Here is a 14,340-nt window from a genome sequence, read left to right as displayed (position 1 = left end):
GGTTGGGGGCATGCGGACGGCGATGGTCACGTGCCTGGCCCGTGGCGTGGCTGCACGAGAGAGGGCACGTTGGGGCTGAAGACAGGGACGGTCTCTCTCTGTGTGGGGACATGACCCAGAAAGGGGCATGTTCACCTCTGCACCGGGCTCCCAGAGCTGGCAGGTGGCTGGAGGAAGAGGGCTCGTGGGCCCTGAACACAGTGGCCGTTTCCGTGGCTTGTGAAGGAAGGGGCTGAACTCCCACACGTGGGTTGTGAACCCAGGGGGGCTGTGTTGTGTACGGGATGGTGTGTTATCTGGGCCTGTGATCGTGATTCCAGACGAGCTAAATCTGTGTCTCCAGAGAGCCTGTGTGGCAGAGTTGCCTCGTGGCCCTCGTGGCTGCGTGTCTCAACAGCTGCCTGGGCTGAGTGAGCGGGGCCCTGGGGACATGTCGGCCGAGCGTCTGCGTGACCGACTCTAGAACAGCTACAGGTGTGCGAGTGTGGCTGCCGGCTCTGGGGACATAACCATGTGCACGCCCACTTCCAGGAGGAGGTCACCCCCTCCCACGGCTCCCTCCCTCCTTCGTTTGGTGCACACAGGTGGGGAGGTTAGTGGGGCCAGACTTGCAGCTGGAAGGCTGGGGGGGATGCTGAAAAGGCCGCTGACAGCTGGCTGGATGCTCAGGGCCCCCGGCGGGCAGGGGCTCTCCAGGGAGAAGGTCTGCAGGATGGTGGTGAGAAGGAGGAAGAGTTCTGCCTGAGCCAGGCCCTCTCCGAGGCAGACACGCTTACCTGGAGGGAACAGGGAGATGGGACTGGGTCAGCCCTCCTCACACCCAGGCGTGGGGAGGGACCAGCAGGTGAGCAGGGCCTGGCCCAGCAGGTACCTAAGGAGAAGGGCAAGAATGCCTCCTGCTTCTGGAACCGTCTGTCCGCATCTAGGAATCAGTCTGGATTGAATTCGTCTGGCTGATCGAAGACCTCAGGATCACGCAGGACAGAGCCGAGGAGGGGGAAGACCTCAGTGCCCTCAGGGGGAGCAATAATAAGATTACAAATATTCTTCCCTACCCAGGCCCGAGGGCAGAACACAAGAGGGACATCAGTTCACAAAGCACCACGGCATCCGTGGGCATCCGCGTATTTCAAGGGCATATTACGGGCCAGGCACTTTATTAAGCATTTCCTATATACTCTCTGTTATGCAATAGGCACATGTTTCTTGCTCCCTCTCTCTCACACACACAAACATGCCCTCAAACTCAGTAAATCTTTTTAACAAGTCTACGAAGCCATTTCTAACATGATTCCCATTTGAAAGGTGGGAAAACTGAGGTCCCCCAAACTTACACAACTTGCCCAACGTAGCATCTGGACCTGGGAGGGGGCTAGTTCTTTTTACATGTTGTTTTTAAACTGTGTTGTGATCCATCTGTGGCTGTCCTAAGCCACATGGCCCGGGTCTGGCTCTTTCCCACTGGGCTCTTCCAGAGGTAAAGCCAAGGGTGGGTAGGTGAGGGCTGTCCGTGAAGGCTCCCCAGCCCGGGTCCCTGAGTGGCAGCCGAGGTCAGTGACTGTGATCCCAGGGCTGTTCAGTGGAGGAGATTCGAGGGAGAGGGACCTAGTTTGCCAGGGACTGTGGCTAGCAGGGTCTGAGCTGGGTAGGGCAGGGGGGGCTCCAGGAGAAGACAGGGTCATCCTACGGCTATTAAAATAAGGCAGACAGCTGTGGCTAGAGCATAGGCCCTGGGTGTAAATCCTGCCTCTACCATTGCAGGCTGGGCGAACCCAGCAAGTCTTCTCAGCCTTCAAGGCCAGTTTCCTCATCTATAAATTGGGCATGATAATAGTGTAGGGTTGCTCCAAAGATTAAACAAGGTACTATGTTCGTGAAGCATTTAGAATAATACCTCGTGGAGAGCAAGTGCTCAAGTCATTGATGCCCGTGGTTCTGTAATCATTATCAAGAGTGGCGACAGTCACTGAGTTAGCAATGGTTGCCGCTGCCAGGAGCTGGGAACCCGGGGGGAACCCCCAGCTCCCTGCACCAAGAGCTGAGCCGGTGTTTTGCAAGCATTATCTCGCAGGTTCCTTGAGATCCCAAGTTAATACTACTACTGTTCCCGATTTAGAAGAGGGGTAGAGGGAGATGCAGGGGGTGAAGTGATTTGCCCAAGATCCCAGCGAGGAAACCCCAGGACCAGATCATAACTGCTATGGGTCTGATTCTACAACGAAGCTCAAGGAGGGAGCCGCTTGCGGGAAGGCACCTGGGGTTTCCGGGAGGACATCGCCCCCTGGTGGTGCTGGCGATGAGTTGCTCTCTAATGGATGGCCGGAGCGGGGGGCGGGGCGGAAAGAAGGGAGGGAAGGAAGGGGAGAGACTCGTTTGATTTTGAGAATCCTTCTGCCCTCAGTTCTCAAATTGCTTCGCTGTGTGTCACCTGTCAACTCTGGCATGTGATTGTCCCAGCCACCTTGGAAGGAGGTAGAATTAGGATATCCGTTGGACAGATGGGGAAACTGAGGGCCAGAGACAGAATCAAAGGCAGGAGAAAGGCACACAGAAAGAAAGACAGCGGGACAGAGGTGCAGAGAGAGGGACACGGAGAAAGAGGAGATGTCAGAGAGGAGAGACAGAGACCAATAATCAGAACAAGTCAGACACCCAGCCACAGACTCAGGCGGGAGGCGGAGACAGCCGCTGGGCGTGGCCGAGGGCAAGCCCACCTGGGGCAGGGTGCACCCTCGGAAGCAGGTGGTCCTCGAGAGGGCGCGGGGCACTCCCATGGGCACCAGAGCCAGCAGCCGCTGCGCCTCCTGCAGAACGGCGTCGGTGTAGGGGAGGTAGGCTCGGTCCCCCGGGCCCGGTGCGCGGCCGGCCCCCAGCTCCCGGGTCAGCTCCTCCCGCACACGCTCTGCACCCAGGAAGAGGGGAACGGAAGGTCAGAGGTGGGGTGGGGGCCCTGCGACTCTACCCTGGGAACCTGCATCTTCTCAAAGTGGCAGTGCCTGGCGGGGGGGGCGCTGGCAGGAGGGGAGGAGGAGTCCCCCCAGGTTTCGCTGAGCCTGGGTCCCTGATGTCCCTCCTGCCGGGCGCATTCCCACAGCAATCCTGTGAGGTGGGTACCATTATCCATCCCCATTTCCCAGATGAGGAAACTGAGGCCCAGAGAGCTGAAGTCACAGTGGAGGCCATTCCCCCTAGGAGGCCACCAGACCCTAAGCCCCATCTTCCAGGTCAGCCCACCCCACTGGCTTGACAGCATTTAATGCAGGTGCCTGACCCCAAAATCCTGGGCTTTCCTGGAGCTCAAGCCCTGCTCTGCCTCTCAGCCAGATACCCTCCCGCAGCTTCACTTCCTGCCTAGGCCCCGATGACCCCAGCTTTTTTTTTTTTAAGTAATCTCTACACCCAATGTGGGGCTCAAAGTCACAACCCTGAGATCAGGAGTCACATGCTTGATCAACTGAGCTAGCTAGATGTCCTCCCCCTTTTAAGAAAACTCTATCCCCAACATGCTGCTGGAACTCAGGACCCTGAGAGCAAGTACCCCAGTTTGTTTTTTATCTCCAGTTCTGAACTAGGTGTCTTGTGGCCTCCTAGATGCCTCCCTGCAGGTGGCCCCAGGCTCTTTACACTTGTCCCAAACTGGCCTCAGTGTTTCCCCTGAAACAGCTCCTCATTCCTTCCGTCCCCATCTCAGGGTGGCCCCATGGCCCCCCCCCCGACCTCATCTGCCCGTCCCGTGGGCCTCCTGGGTCATGCTCTACTTGCCCACCCGGCCCCTCTTCCCTCCCCACACTTGGCCCAGGACTGTCCTCTCCTGCCCAGGTCCCTATCCCGTCTTCTTCCCGGGGCTCCCGGCATCCTCTTGCACACCTTACCTCTTTCAGCCCAAAGGATTTTTCTAAAATGCTAATTTGACCCTGCCCTCCCCTGCTCAGCATCCTTCCATGGCTCCCCATTGCTCAGGATCAGGCATACAAGGTACCACTAAGGCGACAAGGCCCTGAGAGGTCTCCTGCCCCATTTCTCACTTCACTGAGCCTCATGCTGCCACCGGCCGCCCCCCAACTTCTCGCTCTTCAGACACCCCCAATGCCGGGCTCATTCTCGCTTCCAGGCTCTGGCTCAGGCTCTCCTTTCTCCTGAACATTCTCCTCTTGAGCCCTCACTTCCGTCCCCAGGGCTGGCTGGTGCAAAAGCCTCCTACCTTGGACCTGAAGTTACTTCAGCAGAAGCAAGAGGGTTTAGCGGACCGTGGTGCTGACCGTGACCGTCCCAGCGAACAGCAGATCAATGACTGTCATCAGCAAGTTCTTGTCAGTCAGTTCTGTGCTTGGGTCCTGCTCCTCCTGGGAGAAACCAAGCAGAGGGGCTCAGAGAACTCAGGCTGCGGGGAATAATAGAGGCGCAGCCCAGCCAAGCCTGGGGTGTGACAGAGCAAGTTCAAGCTTTATCAGGGGGTTTGTATAAATGTTTGGGCAAGCGGGGAAGTGGACTCTTGATATTAGTTCTCTTTGACTGCAATGTTTTTTGAAAATGAAAGAGCATGGCCACTTTAAAAAACAAACAGAGTATGACATGTGGTTAGGATGTGGACAAACGGAAGCCCTGTCCCCATCGGTGAGGCTGTCATATGGTGCAGCCGCTATGGAGAATGGTATCAGGTCCCTTAACAAATTAAAATAGAATTACCATACGATCCAGCAATTCCATTTCTGGGCGTGTCCCCCAACAAGCGGGAAGCAAGGTCTCAAAGGGGTATCTGTACACCCACGTTCCCAGCAGCGTTATTCACAACGGCCAAAACGGGGAGGCACCCCAAGTGTCCACTGATGGATGAATGGATAAGCCAAATGTGATCTATCCATGTAGTGGAATAAAGATTAGCATTAAAAAGGAAGGAAATGCCGTCACCCACTACGACACGGATGGACCTTGAGGACATCACACTAAGTGAAATAAGCCAGTTGCAAAAGGATAAATACTGTAGGATTCCACTTATATGGGGTTCCGAGAGTTGGAAAACTCATAGAGACGGAAAGGTGGTTGCCAGGGGCTGGGGAGGGGGACCGGGGAGCTGCTGTTTAACAAGTCAAGAGTTTCAGTTTGAGCAGATGAGAAAAGTTCTGGAGATCATCTACACAACAGACAGATTCCCAGCTATACCTGAATAGGGGCTGGCCAGGCCACCAGCCCCGTTCAGGAGGCCCCCCCCACCCCTGACCTTCCCCTACCTTTGCCATCTTCAGCAGGAAGGCATCCACAATGTCGCACAGGGGGGCTGAGGTGTCCAGGATATCCTTGTGTCACTGCACCTGCTGGATGGCGAAGGTGGCCAGGATGCTCAAGTGGCCCAGGAGCTCTGTTTGGGGGTCCGGCAGGGCTTCAGGAGCCAGGAGAACATCTCATAGGTCTGCGGAGAGAAGGGCAGCTGTTCCCATGGGGCCTGGCCCTGCACCAGTGTGGAGGGGTGCTCTGGGGGTTACCTGGAAAAGGTGGCTGGACAGGGGTCCCGCCCACTTACCTAGCCCCAGGGGGAGCTGACCCCTAGCACGGTGCCTGCCACCAGCCGCCCGGGCCACGGCCTGGAACTCCTCATCCTCGTAGGGGAAGCAGAGGCCGAAGGTGAGGGAGCAGATGATGTTGGAGGTGGCCTGAGCCAGCAGCAGGGAGGGTCAAAGGGCCATCCTGAGGGGGAGAGGGCAGGGGGGAGGGCCGTGCTGGAGCGGGGGCCAGACTCAGCATCCAGAGAGACAGACAGGGAAAGAAAGACAGATGGAGAAACAGATGCGAAAGAGACAGGGAGAGACAGAGAAACACACATGGAAAGTGAGACAGACTGGGAAAGACTGGGCAAAAGATAGACCTTCACAGGAGAGAAAAACAGAAGAAAGAAAGAAATGAAGCAGGAAGAGTGAAGTGACAGTACTGGGGACACAGAGATCCCCGGGGAGACAGGAGGACAGAGATGGGGAAGGTAGAGGAGGAGCCAGAGGTGCGGGTGAACAGAGCCCTCAGCCCAGCCCCGACTCCCCCCACTCAGGCATGCCGCAGGGGACCCCAGGCTCACCCCACCCTGCTGACCTTCTGTCCCCCGGAATGTCTCCACCAGACTCTGAGCCTCTGCTTGCATCAGCTCCTTGCCTTCTCCCTTCTCCATGCCCAGGTCCCTCAGGGCCAGCAGGGTGAATCTCCGCAGCCGCTGCCACCGTTCCCCGTTGGAGAAGAAAACCCCTGTGCAGAAGGCGAGACTCAGGGAGGCACTGGCCCCTCTCCCCATTCCCCGGGACTACTCCCTCCCTCCCAGGGAGGTGCCGGAGGGGGACTCTGCAGGCCCTGTGCTGAGTCCATTCCAGCCTAGCCCAGGGTTGAGGAATCAGTAGGTGCTCCATAAATGCCTAGCCTTGGGGCAGAGGGTGACATTCTCCTGAGAAGCTGGTAACTGGGATTATCCAGGCTCCCTGTGTTCTGTGATGAACCCGGGTGAGTGAAGACTTCTTCCTTCCTTCCTTCATCCATCCATCCATCCATCTCCCTCCCTCCCTCCCTTCCTTCCTTCCTTCCTTCCTTCCTTCCTTCCTTCCTTCATTTTCTCCTTCACAGAAAGGAGATGGATGAATGGAGTTAGTTCAGCACCGCCGGCCGCCCCCCAACGGCCGCCCCCCAACTTCTCGCTCTTCAGACACCCCCTCCCTCCCTCCGTCCTTCCTTCCTCTCCTCCTTCCTTCCTCCGTTCCTTCCTTCCTCCCTCTCCTTTTTCCTCCCTCCCTCCCTCCTTCCCAACATTTACAGAGTACTATTGGGTTCCCTGCCCCATGTCGTTTGGAAGCTGAACCAGGAGAGAGGAGGATGGAACTGACATTTTCCTCCTTTAGCTAAGGCTCTGCTCTGGACAAAACGTTGCTTCTCTGAGCCCAGGGTCTCACATGTACAAACCTGGCCCCTCGGGGCCTCCTGGAAGCCTCCTGCCCAGCCTCCCACCATGTCCCAAACTGGCCTCAGCAGCTCACCTCCTTCCTGTCTCAGCCCACCATCCCCTGGCCCCCGGCCAGAGCCCTGGATGCCTCTTCCAACCACCCCCTCCCTTCCCCACACCCTCAGCCCCAGAACAGCACAGTCCCCTCCGTGGGCTCCCGCACAGCGACCCGAGAATCCTTCTAGCTCTGACTTACGTCTTCCCTGCTTCCATCTATAGCCCCCGGAAAAATCCCAAAGCTGAGCACTCTGGTGTGACTCAGGCCCTGCATGACCCACTTCTCCAGCTTCGTTACTCATCCTGCTACAGTTGCGTTGGCCTCTCACTTCCTCAGTGGTTTCAGGATCCCCCCGACTCACCTCTCCATCCTTGCTGAACTAACTCCATTCATCCTCAGGTCTCACTGCAATTGTCACCTCCTCCGAGAAGCCTTCCTTGATTCCTCCCTCTCTCCCTCCCCTCCCCTGACCTGGGCCAGTACAGTTCCCCTGTGTCCTGCTCTTAGCGCTGTACCTCTCATTTTAGAATTCTATTCCCTGCCTCCAGGCCCATGACACGTCCATCTCTCCTATGGTATGACAGGACACCACATCTGTCTTGGTCACCTCTGTGTCCCCAGTAACCGCTATGGGGCCAGGCATGATAAAAATTTGTCAACTGAATGAATGAATGCTTCTTCTCTCCCCTCCATGCTTTTTTTACTCCTCTGCCTGGAACACCCTTCCTGCTCATCCTAGGAGTCAGTGCCCAGGCAACCTGTATGGTCTTTCAAGACTTCCCGGACATCTCCCACAGAACAGGCTGGGTCAGACACCTCCTCTGGTCCCAGCAGTTCAGGACTTCCCCTAGCCTGGCCCTGACCCTTCTGCCTTCCCCGTCCTAGCCTGGTGATAGGTCTTTCTCCCCACTGCCAACAAGCTCGGGGTCATGGCTGGGCCCCGACAGGGCTCCCAACACCAGGCTTCTACTTTCGGGCTTAGCAGAGAATAGTTTGTACACATTAAGTGGTTCCATCCATTCCCAGTGCGTAGAAAGCTCTCCCTGTTCCTCCCAGGCCTGGGGGCTTCACCTGGAGCAGCGAGAACACCACGACACCTCACCCAGGCCTCATTGAATCCTCAAGATGACTCTGTGTAATAAGCATTATTATCACCCCACTTGATGGATGGGGAAAACAGGCCCAGAGACACTGAGCCATGCACAAAAGTCACACTGGTAAGCGGTGGCAGGCTCTGAGTGAAGGAGCCAGCAGTCCCCAGCTCTGCTCATGACTCACTGTGGCCGTCAAAGGTCCCGTCCAGCGTCGCCAACATCCCCCGCCCACTGAACTCCTCAGCCTGACCTCCCAGGGCCTCCCGCACAGCCTCGTGCCCGACCGGGCCCAGCACGCGCCGCCAGGATCCCAGGTACACGGTGAACACTGGTCCGTACTTCTTACTCAGCCGGGGGCAGCGGGGGAGAAGGGGCGCGTGCTGTGCGGCAGGCTATTGCCTCTTTCGGTCTAGGTGTCCCCATCATGGCCCTGTCACTGGACGAGGCACCTAAGAGGAACCCCTCCCCCCGCCCCCAGACAGAAATAACCCCCTTGGGAGGTTCAGCTCTCTTTCTGCACCAGTCTCCCACTTCCCTTCCCCATAGAGTCCCCAACCCCTTACCTCCTACAGAGCCCCAAGTTTGGACCCTGGGGCAACTGAGAACCACCCCTAACCCCCAACTCGGATATATGGCAGCAAAAATGGGTAGCTGAGACTTTGTCCTCTCCCAATTCCTCAGCTCTTCCCCCACCCCAAAACCAGCCACCCTTTTCTATCACTCGGCTAAACCCTCAAGTTCTGGAGCAGCTACTGCTGGGCACCTGCTCCATCTTTCCCTGAGACCCCCACCCCCTCCCCATGTCCTGAAGTCCCCCAGACTCCTTTCGACAGAGAACCTCTGGCCTCTTCCTCCCCCTCCTGCCCCAAAGGTTAGAACTCAGCCTTCCTTCCTGTCTTCTTTCCCTGCTGCCCCGGGGACTTCCAGCTCCCTCCTAGCTGAGCTCCACAGAACTCCGGCGGCCGGATTCTGCAGACATATACCTGGAACCCTCCAGCCAAGCCTCCACCTCCTGCCAGCGACCCCTCCCGCTTTTCTTCTCTGCCTCTCCCCAGCTACCTCTCCCCGGGGGATAAACCCGCCAGCATCCCAGCATCAGCTTCTCTTCTGCGGGAGGGCTCCTGCCTCTGGCTTTAATCCCCTCCTTCCAGCACCTTCCCCGGGTTCTGTGGGCCCCTCTGCCCGGTACCCCTGCCACCGGATCCTGCTTCCTTCCCTGCTCTCATCCTCTCCAGGATGCCGCGGGCAGAAGTCTCTGCCCCTCCTAGCCCGAGTCCAGCACACCGGGGTCCTCTCTCCCCAGACCCTCCCACCCCCACCCCGTTCCACTGGACCTTCTCAGCTCTGGAGTCCTGCTCCCGCCCTACCCCAGAACGCCCCTAGCCCCTCTGCCCTTGCACCCTTGGCCTGCCTCCTCTAGGATACCCCAGGGCCTCTGTATCCTGGCGCTCTGCTTTCTCTCCCTGGGCATCCCCCGCGCCCACCCTGGCCCTGCCCCACCCCCCAGCACAGGGCGTCCCCGCGGGCCCTCACCCGCAAGAGCCCCGAGTACAGCGCCCGGGGCCGGAGCTGCAGGAGGTTCCCCAGCAGCGGCAGCGGCGTGGGCCCGGGGGCAGGTGGCCTCGGGTCCGGGGCAGCGCCAGCTTCAGCACCAAGAACAGCCGCAGCACCAGCGGCCCCGTCCAGGTCCCGGCCGCCTCCATCGCCGCGGGTCGGCTCCTCCGCGCGGTTCCCAGACGCTCCACGCGGCTGGGCGGGTCGGGGCCGGGAGCCCGGCGGCTACTTCTGGATGAAATCTGGCGGAGGGGAGGGGGGCGGAGGGGAGGGGGGCGGGGCCTCCAGCCCCTCCCGCTACCTACAGGCAGGATTCTTTCCCCGCCGCCGGATTTCTTTCCCGCAGACCACCACGGCCGCCTGCCTGGGGACCTGCTGTCGCTCGGCTGTCTACCGGATCACCCAGGTTCGGGGGGCGGAGACAGCGCCTGGAGCCCCAGGTAGGGCGTGAGCACACTGGAGGAACCTGGAAGCCGGAGACTGCCTCCAGGAGGCCACACCCCGTGCCTGGAGCGGTGACCCGGCGCCGCCCTCCCCAGCTCCCACCTCCCTGCTCACGGCTGTCGGGGTGTGAGTTCGGCGTGTGCGCGTCTTTGAGCCAATTTCCTCCAGCATCCTTCATCCTCGCCATGAACTAGGAGGAGGACTTGACCTTTAACAAGAAAGAATCTTGAGGTTCAGGGAGATAAATCGGTTGGCTCCGGGCCACGCGGCTAATGAGCAGCAGAGCTGGGATTTGAACTCGGGCCATGCCGAATGATTGAATCATTCCTTCACTTAGCAGTTTCCTGTAGTGGTTGGGAACATGATGTCTGAAGCCAGACTGCTTGAGTTCACGGCCCAGCTTCTGGGTGCCTCTGTTAACTCTTGTAAAATGGGGTTAGTTTTCAGGATTAATGGGTTCATGTGCAAACAACTTCAAACAGGGCCAGGTGCGTAGATAACGAGTTATCAAGTAAATGTTAGCTAATAGTCTTTCAACTAGCCTTTATGGAGGTCCAACTATAAACAAGATTGTCTAGACCTGGAGATACAGGTTTGAGTAAGAGAGGTGGGCCCTGCCTTCCCTGAGCTCGTATTGACATGCAAATGAAGTCATAAATTAAGATAATCTCAAATTGTTCAAAGGTTTGCCAGGGCAATGAACTCTGTTGAGGAAGACAGTTACAATGTTAGGTCCATGCTGTTTGGTACAAAGCTCTAGCCCCAGTGTCTAGAGCAGTGCTGCGCACACAGTAGGTGCTCAGTAAATATTTGTTGCATCGAAGATTGAATGTAGGAGATGAAGTCAGCGGGGAGGTATGCAGGGACCTGGAAAACAATCAGCATTGTATTTCTCCTGCAAAAGGAAACAGGTGTGGGAGTTTTCAGCAGAATAGTTACTTAGTTTCCTTTCTACTTTCATTAAACATTTTATTATGAAAACTTTCAAACATGCAGTAGACACCTGTATATTCACCACCTAGATTCCACCAATAACATGTTACTATCCTTGCTGTGACGCTTACCTATTCATCTTGCTGCATCCATCCATATTATTATTATTATTATTTGGATGCATTTTAGACAGTTGCAGATGCCAGGACACTTCACTCTTAAGCACAACAGCATGCATCATTTGCTAGAGTTCAGTATTTGTTTACAGGGCATTTCCCCCCACCTCAGGTAAATTTACATACGGTGAAATGCACAAATCTTAAGTGCGCTTAAGATGCATTTTTAAAAAGATTTTATTTATTTATTTGACAGAGAGAGACACAGCGAGAGAGGGAACACAAGCAAGGGGAGTTGGAGAGGGAGAAGCAGGCTTCCCACTGAGCAGGGAGCCAGATGTGGGGCTCGATTCCAGGACTCTGGGATCATGATCTGAGCCGAAGACACTTAACGACTGAGCCACCCAGGTGCCCCAAGATGCATTTCAACAACTGCATACGTCTATGTGACCCCAACTCCTATTAGGATACAGTTACCGTCTTTCCAGAAATCTCCCCATACCCTTTCTCAGTCAAACCCCCCTACCCGCCCCCAGCACCGATCAATGCCTGCCCCCTCCCAGATTAGTTTTTTCTTTGAATTTATTTTTTTAAAGATTTTATTTATTTATTTGTCAGAGAGAGAGAACAAGCGAGAGAGAGAGAGCACAAGCAGGGGGAAGTAGGCTCCCCACTGAGCAAGGAACCCGATGCAGGACTTGATTCCAGGACTCTGAGATCATGAACTGAGCGGAAGGCAGACGCTTAACCGACTGAGCCACCCAGGCATTCCTTCCCTTCGCATTGAAAGAGATCTTTTTGGCTACCCTCTGGTGAATGAATTGTGGATGACTAGGGCAGCAGGTGGACCGGGGAGCAAGTGAAGAAAAAGCCAAGAACCTAGGGTAAGCAAGGTCCAGGCAAGTGATACCCGTGGCTTGGAGCCAGGTAGGCGGCAGTGGGGAGAGGGAAAGAAATGGATAAATTTGGGATGTCTATGGAGGTAGAGCCTGCAGGATTTGCTGTCAAATTGGGTTTGACAGCAAAGGAAGAAATCAAGGTCAACCTGTCAAATACAAACAGTTCTGGTGTCAGGTAAGGAGAGATTTTTTGCTAGAAGGCTATTACAGGGGAGAGAAGAGACTACTGCATGAGACAGGAAACAAGACCAGAATCTGATAACCCAGGAGGATGTTTTCTAGTGAAACAAATTTTTTTACTCCTACTCCTAGATTTGTTGCCCTGGGCAAGTAGAAAGATGGTGATGCCTCTTCTAGAGGCTAGAAAGGAGATTGAGGAACCCGTGAGAAGCTGATGGAGCAGGTTTTGCGGGAGGTCAGGGAATCAGGAATTCTCATTTGGTTTCATTAAGTTTGAGATGCCGGTTGGCTGTCCCAGGACTAAAGCCCCAGTGGACAGAAAGGGTAGAGATTCGTTTGGGGACCTCCCGGAACTCTCCAGAACAAGGCAAAGGAGGAAATGAGAACTGGCACCTACTCTGTAGCAACAAAGTGTAGGCCAGCCTCCCCACCTCCTCTTCCCCGGTTTCAGGGCACACCCCTTGGATGCGAGAGGCTAGAATCAAGACCAGAGGAGACCTCAGGGAACGCGGTGGCTACATTTTGAGGGACGCAGCTCTGGCCTAGGAGAGAAATTAGAAGATTGCCAAGGTTCTAGGAGTCTAATGTTATAAGATGACTTAGATTACAAACGTCAACCTTAAAAATAAAACTGCCAAGTATTTTACTAGCAAAATATGGGTTTCTTTGGGGACAGCAGAGAATTGCAATACAGGGAAAGCAGGCTATGGCAAAACCACAGATAGGCAAATCCAGGGAACATAGCTGGAGGTATGCTTTTTTATAGAGGAAGGGGTGGGGGCGTCGGAAAGGCTGTTTAAACAAAAAGTCCATTGGAGCACACTGGGAGTTGGAAGTAGAGTGGCTTCTCATTGGCTGGTTGTGACTGTCTGTCATTGGCTGGGCTACTGAGGTGGGGAGGAGCCAAGCCTTCCTTTCTCCCTCCATAGTATCCACGGGCAAGGTTCTTCTTTTCCTGTTGGATTTGTAATTGACTTTGAGTGGTAGGGCGTGAGAGCTCTCCCTGTCCAACCTCCTGACTCCCATTTTAGTGAGGTTGCCCTTTATTCATTTTTACACAAGATCCTGTAGATAAGAAAACTTCCAAGTCCCCAAGATTCTAAAGGTTCCAAGACAAGGCTTAACCACTACCCTGGTAATAAACTTCAAGCCCCAAATGGTGGCTGCCATCGCCCTTCAGAATCTGTCCACTGGCTGCTAAGTTTGACATCACCTTGGCCCACTCTGTTCTCTGCTCATGAGACTCCACTCACACTGGCCGCCTTTCAGTTTCTTGAACACCAAAGCCAGCCTCAGGGCCTTTGCACTAGCTCTCAGACTGAAATGTTTGGCCTGGAGATTGAGGTTGGCTCATTTTCTGTTCCCAGCTCAAGGCCAGTTCCCTCTAGAAGACACTTTCCCAGACCACACAAACGGAATTAGCTCTCTCTCCCAATCCCAGATCCTACTTTAATTCATTAAATAAGGCATTTAATAAATATTAAACAAGTTTTTAAAGCACTTACCATGGTGCCTGGCATATAGGAAGCTTTCAATGTGTTTGTTAAATATGTAAAAATTTTCTTCATAGTCTCTATCACTACCTAAAAGCATGTTATATATGCGTTTGCATTTTTATTCTGCCTGCCCCCGCCCGAATGTTCTCTCCAGGAAGGTCAGGGACTTCTGTCTGGTTCACAGATATATTCCCAGTGTCTGGCACACAGCAGATGTCCAATAAATATTTTGTTAAATGAATGAATACAATTTGTTAGTCTCTCAAATTCGGGTAAAGAGCAATCAAGGTCTCCAAATTCTTGAGTCTAAAGACCAAAGAAGTCTGGTTCCCAATATAGATTGCACAGTAACAGAATCATCTCTGGCTGATCCCAGTCTCTCTTTACCCTGGGCGGCCGACAACTGACCCTTCTCCCCTACCAGCTACTTCTCATCAGACACCCTCTGATCTGGGCTGGGTGAGGCTGAAGCATGACCCTCTTTAAATTTAGCTCCTACCATGCATTTTCTTAGATCACTCTACAGGCTGCCATCCCCAGGGATCCAGCAGGCTGAGTGATGGGTGGGTTCTGGAAATTGCTGGGTGTGTGTGTGTCTGTGTTTATTTTGCTTGGGATCCTCCAAGCCTTATGGTTCTAGAACTTGACTTGTGCGG

The 14,340-nt window shown here is 55.0% G+C and overlaps 1 protein-coding gene across 1 annotated transcript; it reads right to left on the bottom strand.

The window, feature by feature from the left end:
- Positions 1-593: 593 nt before the first annotated feature.
- Positions 594-9,765, bottom strand: CYP2S1 (cytochrome P450 family 2 subfamily S member 1). The gene is given in 13 exon segments (XM_088027616.1): positions 594-629; positions 631-776; positions 872-1,013; positions 2,715-2,902; positions 4,202-4,343; positions 5,229-5,374; positions 5,377-5,407; positions 5,519-5,557; positions 5,559-5,682; positions 6,075-6,228; positions 8,247-8,415; positions 9,599-9,663; positions 9,666-9,765. Coding segments are annotated over 13 exon segments (1,482 nt in total).
- Positions 9,766-14,340: the final 4,575 nt, after the last annotated feature.

Source organism: Eumetopias jubatus, unplaced genomic scaffold, assembly GCF_037043125.1.
Source record: "Eumetopias jubatus isolate StellerSeaLion01/CBP00866 unplaced genomic scaffold, mEumJub1_p1.0 scaffold_10, whole genome shotgun sequence".
Taxonomy (NCBI): domain Eukaryota; kingdom Metazoa; phylum Chordata; class Mammalia; order Carnivora; family Otariidae; genus Eumetopias; species Eumetopias jubatus.
The sequence above is the reverse complement of the archived record's forward strand: the minus strand, read 5'-3'. Positions and strand labels throughout refer to the sequence as shown.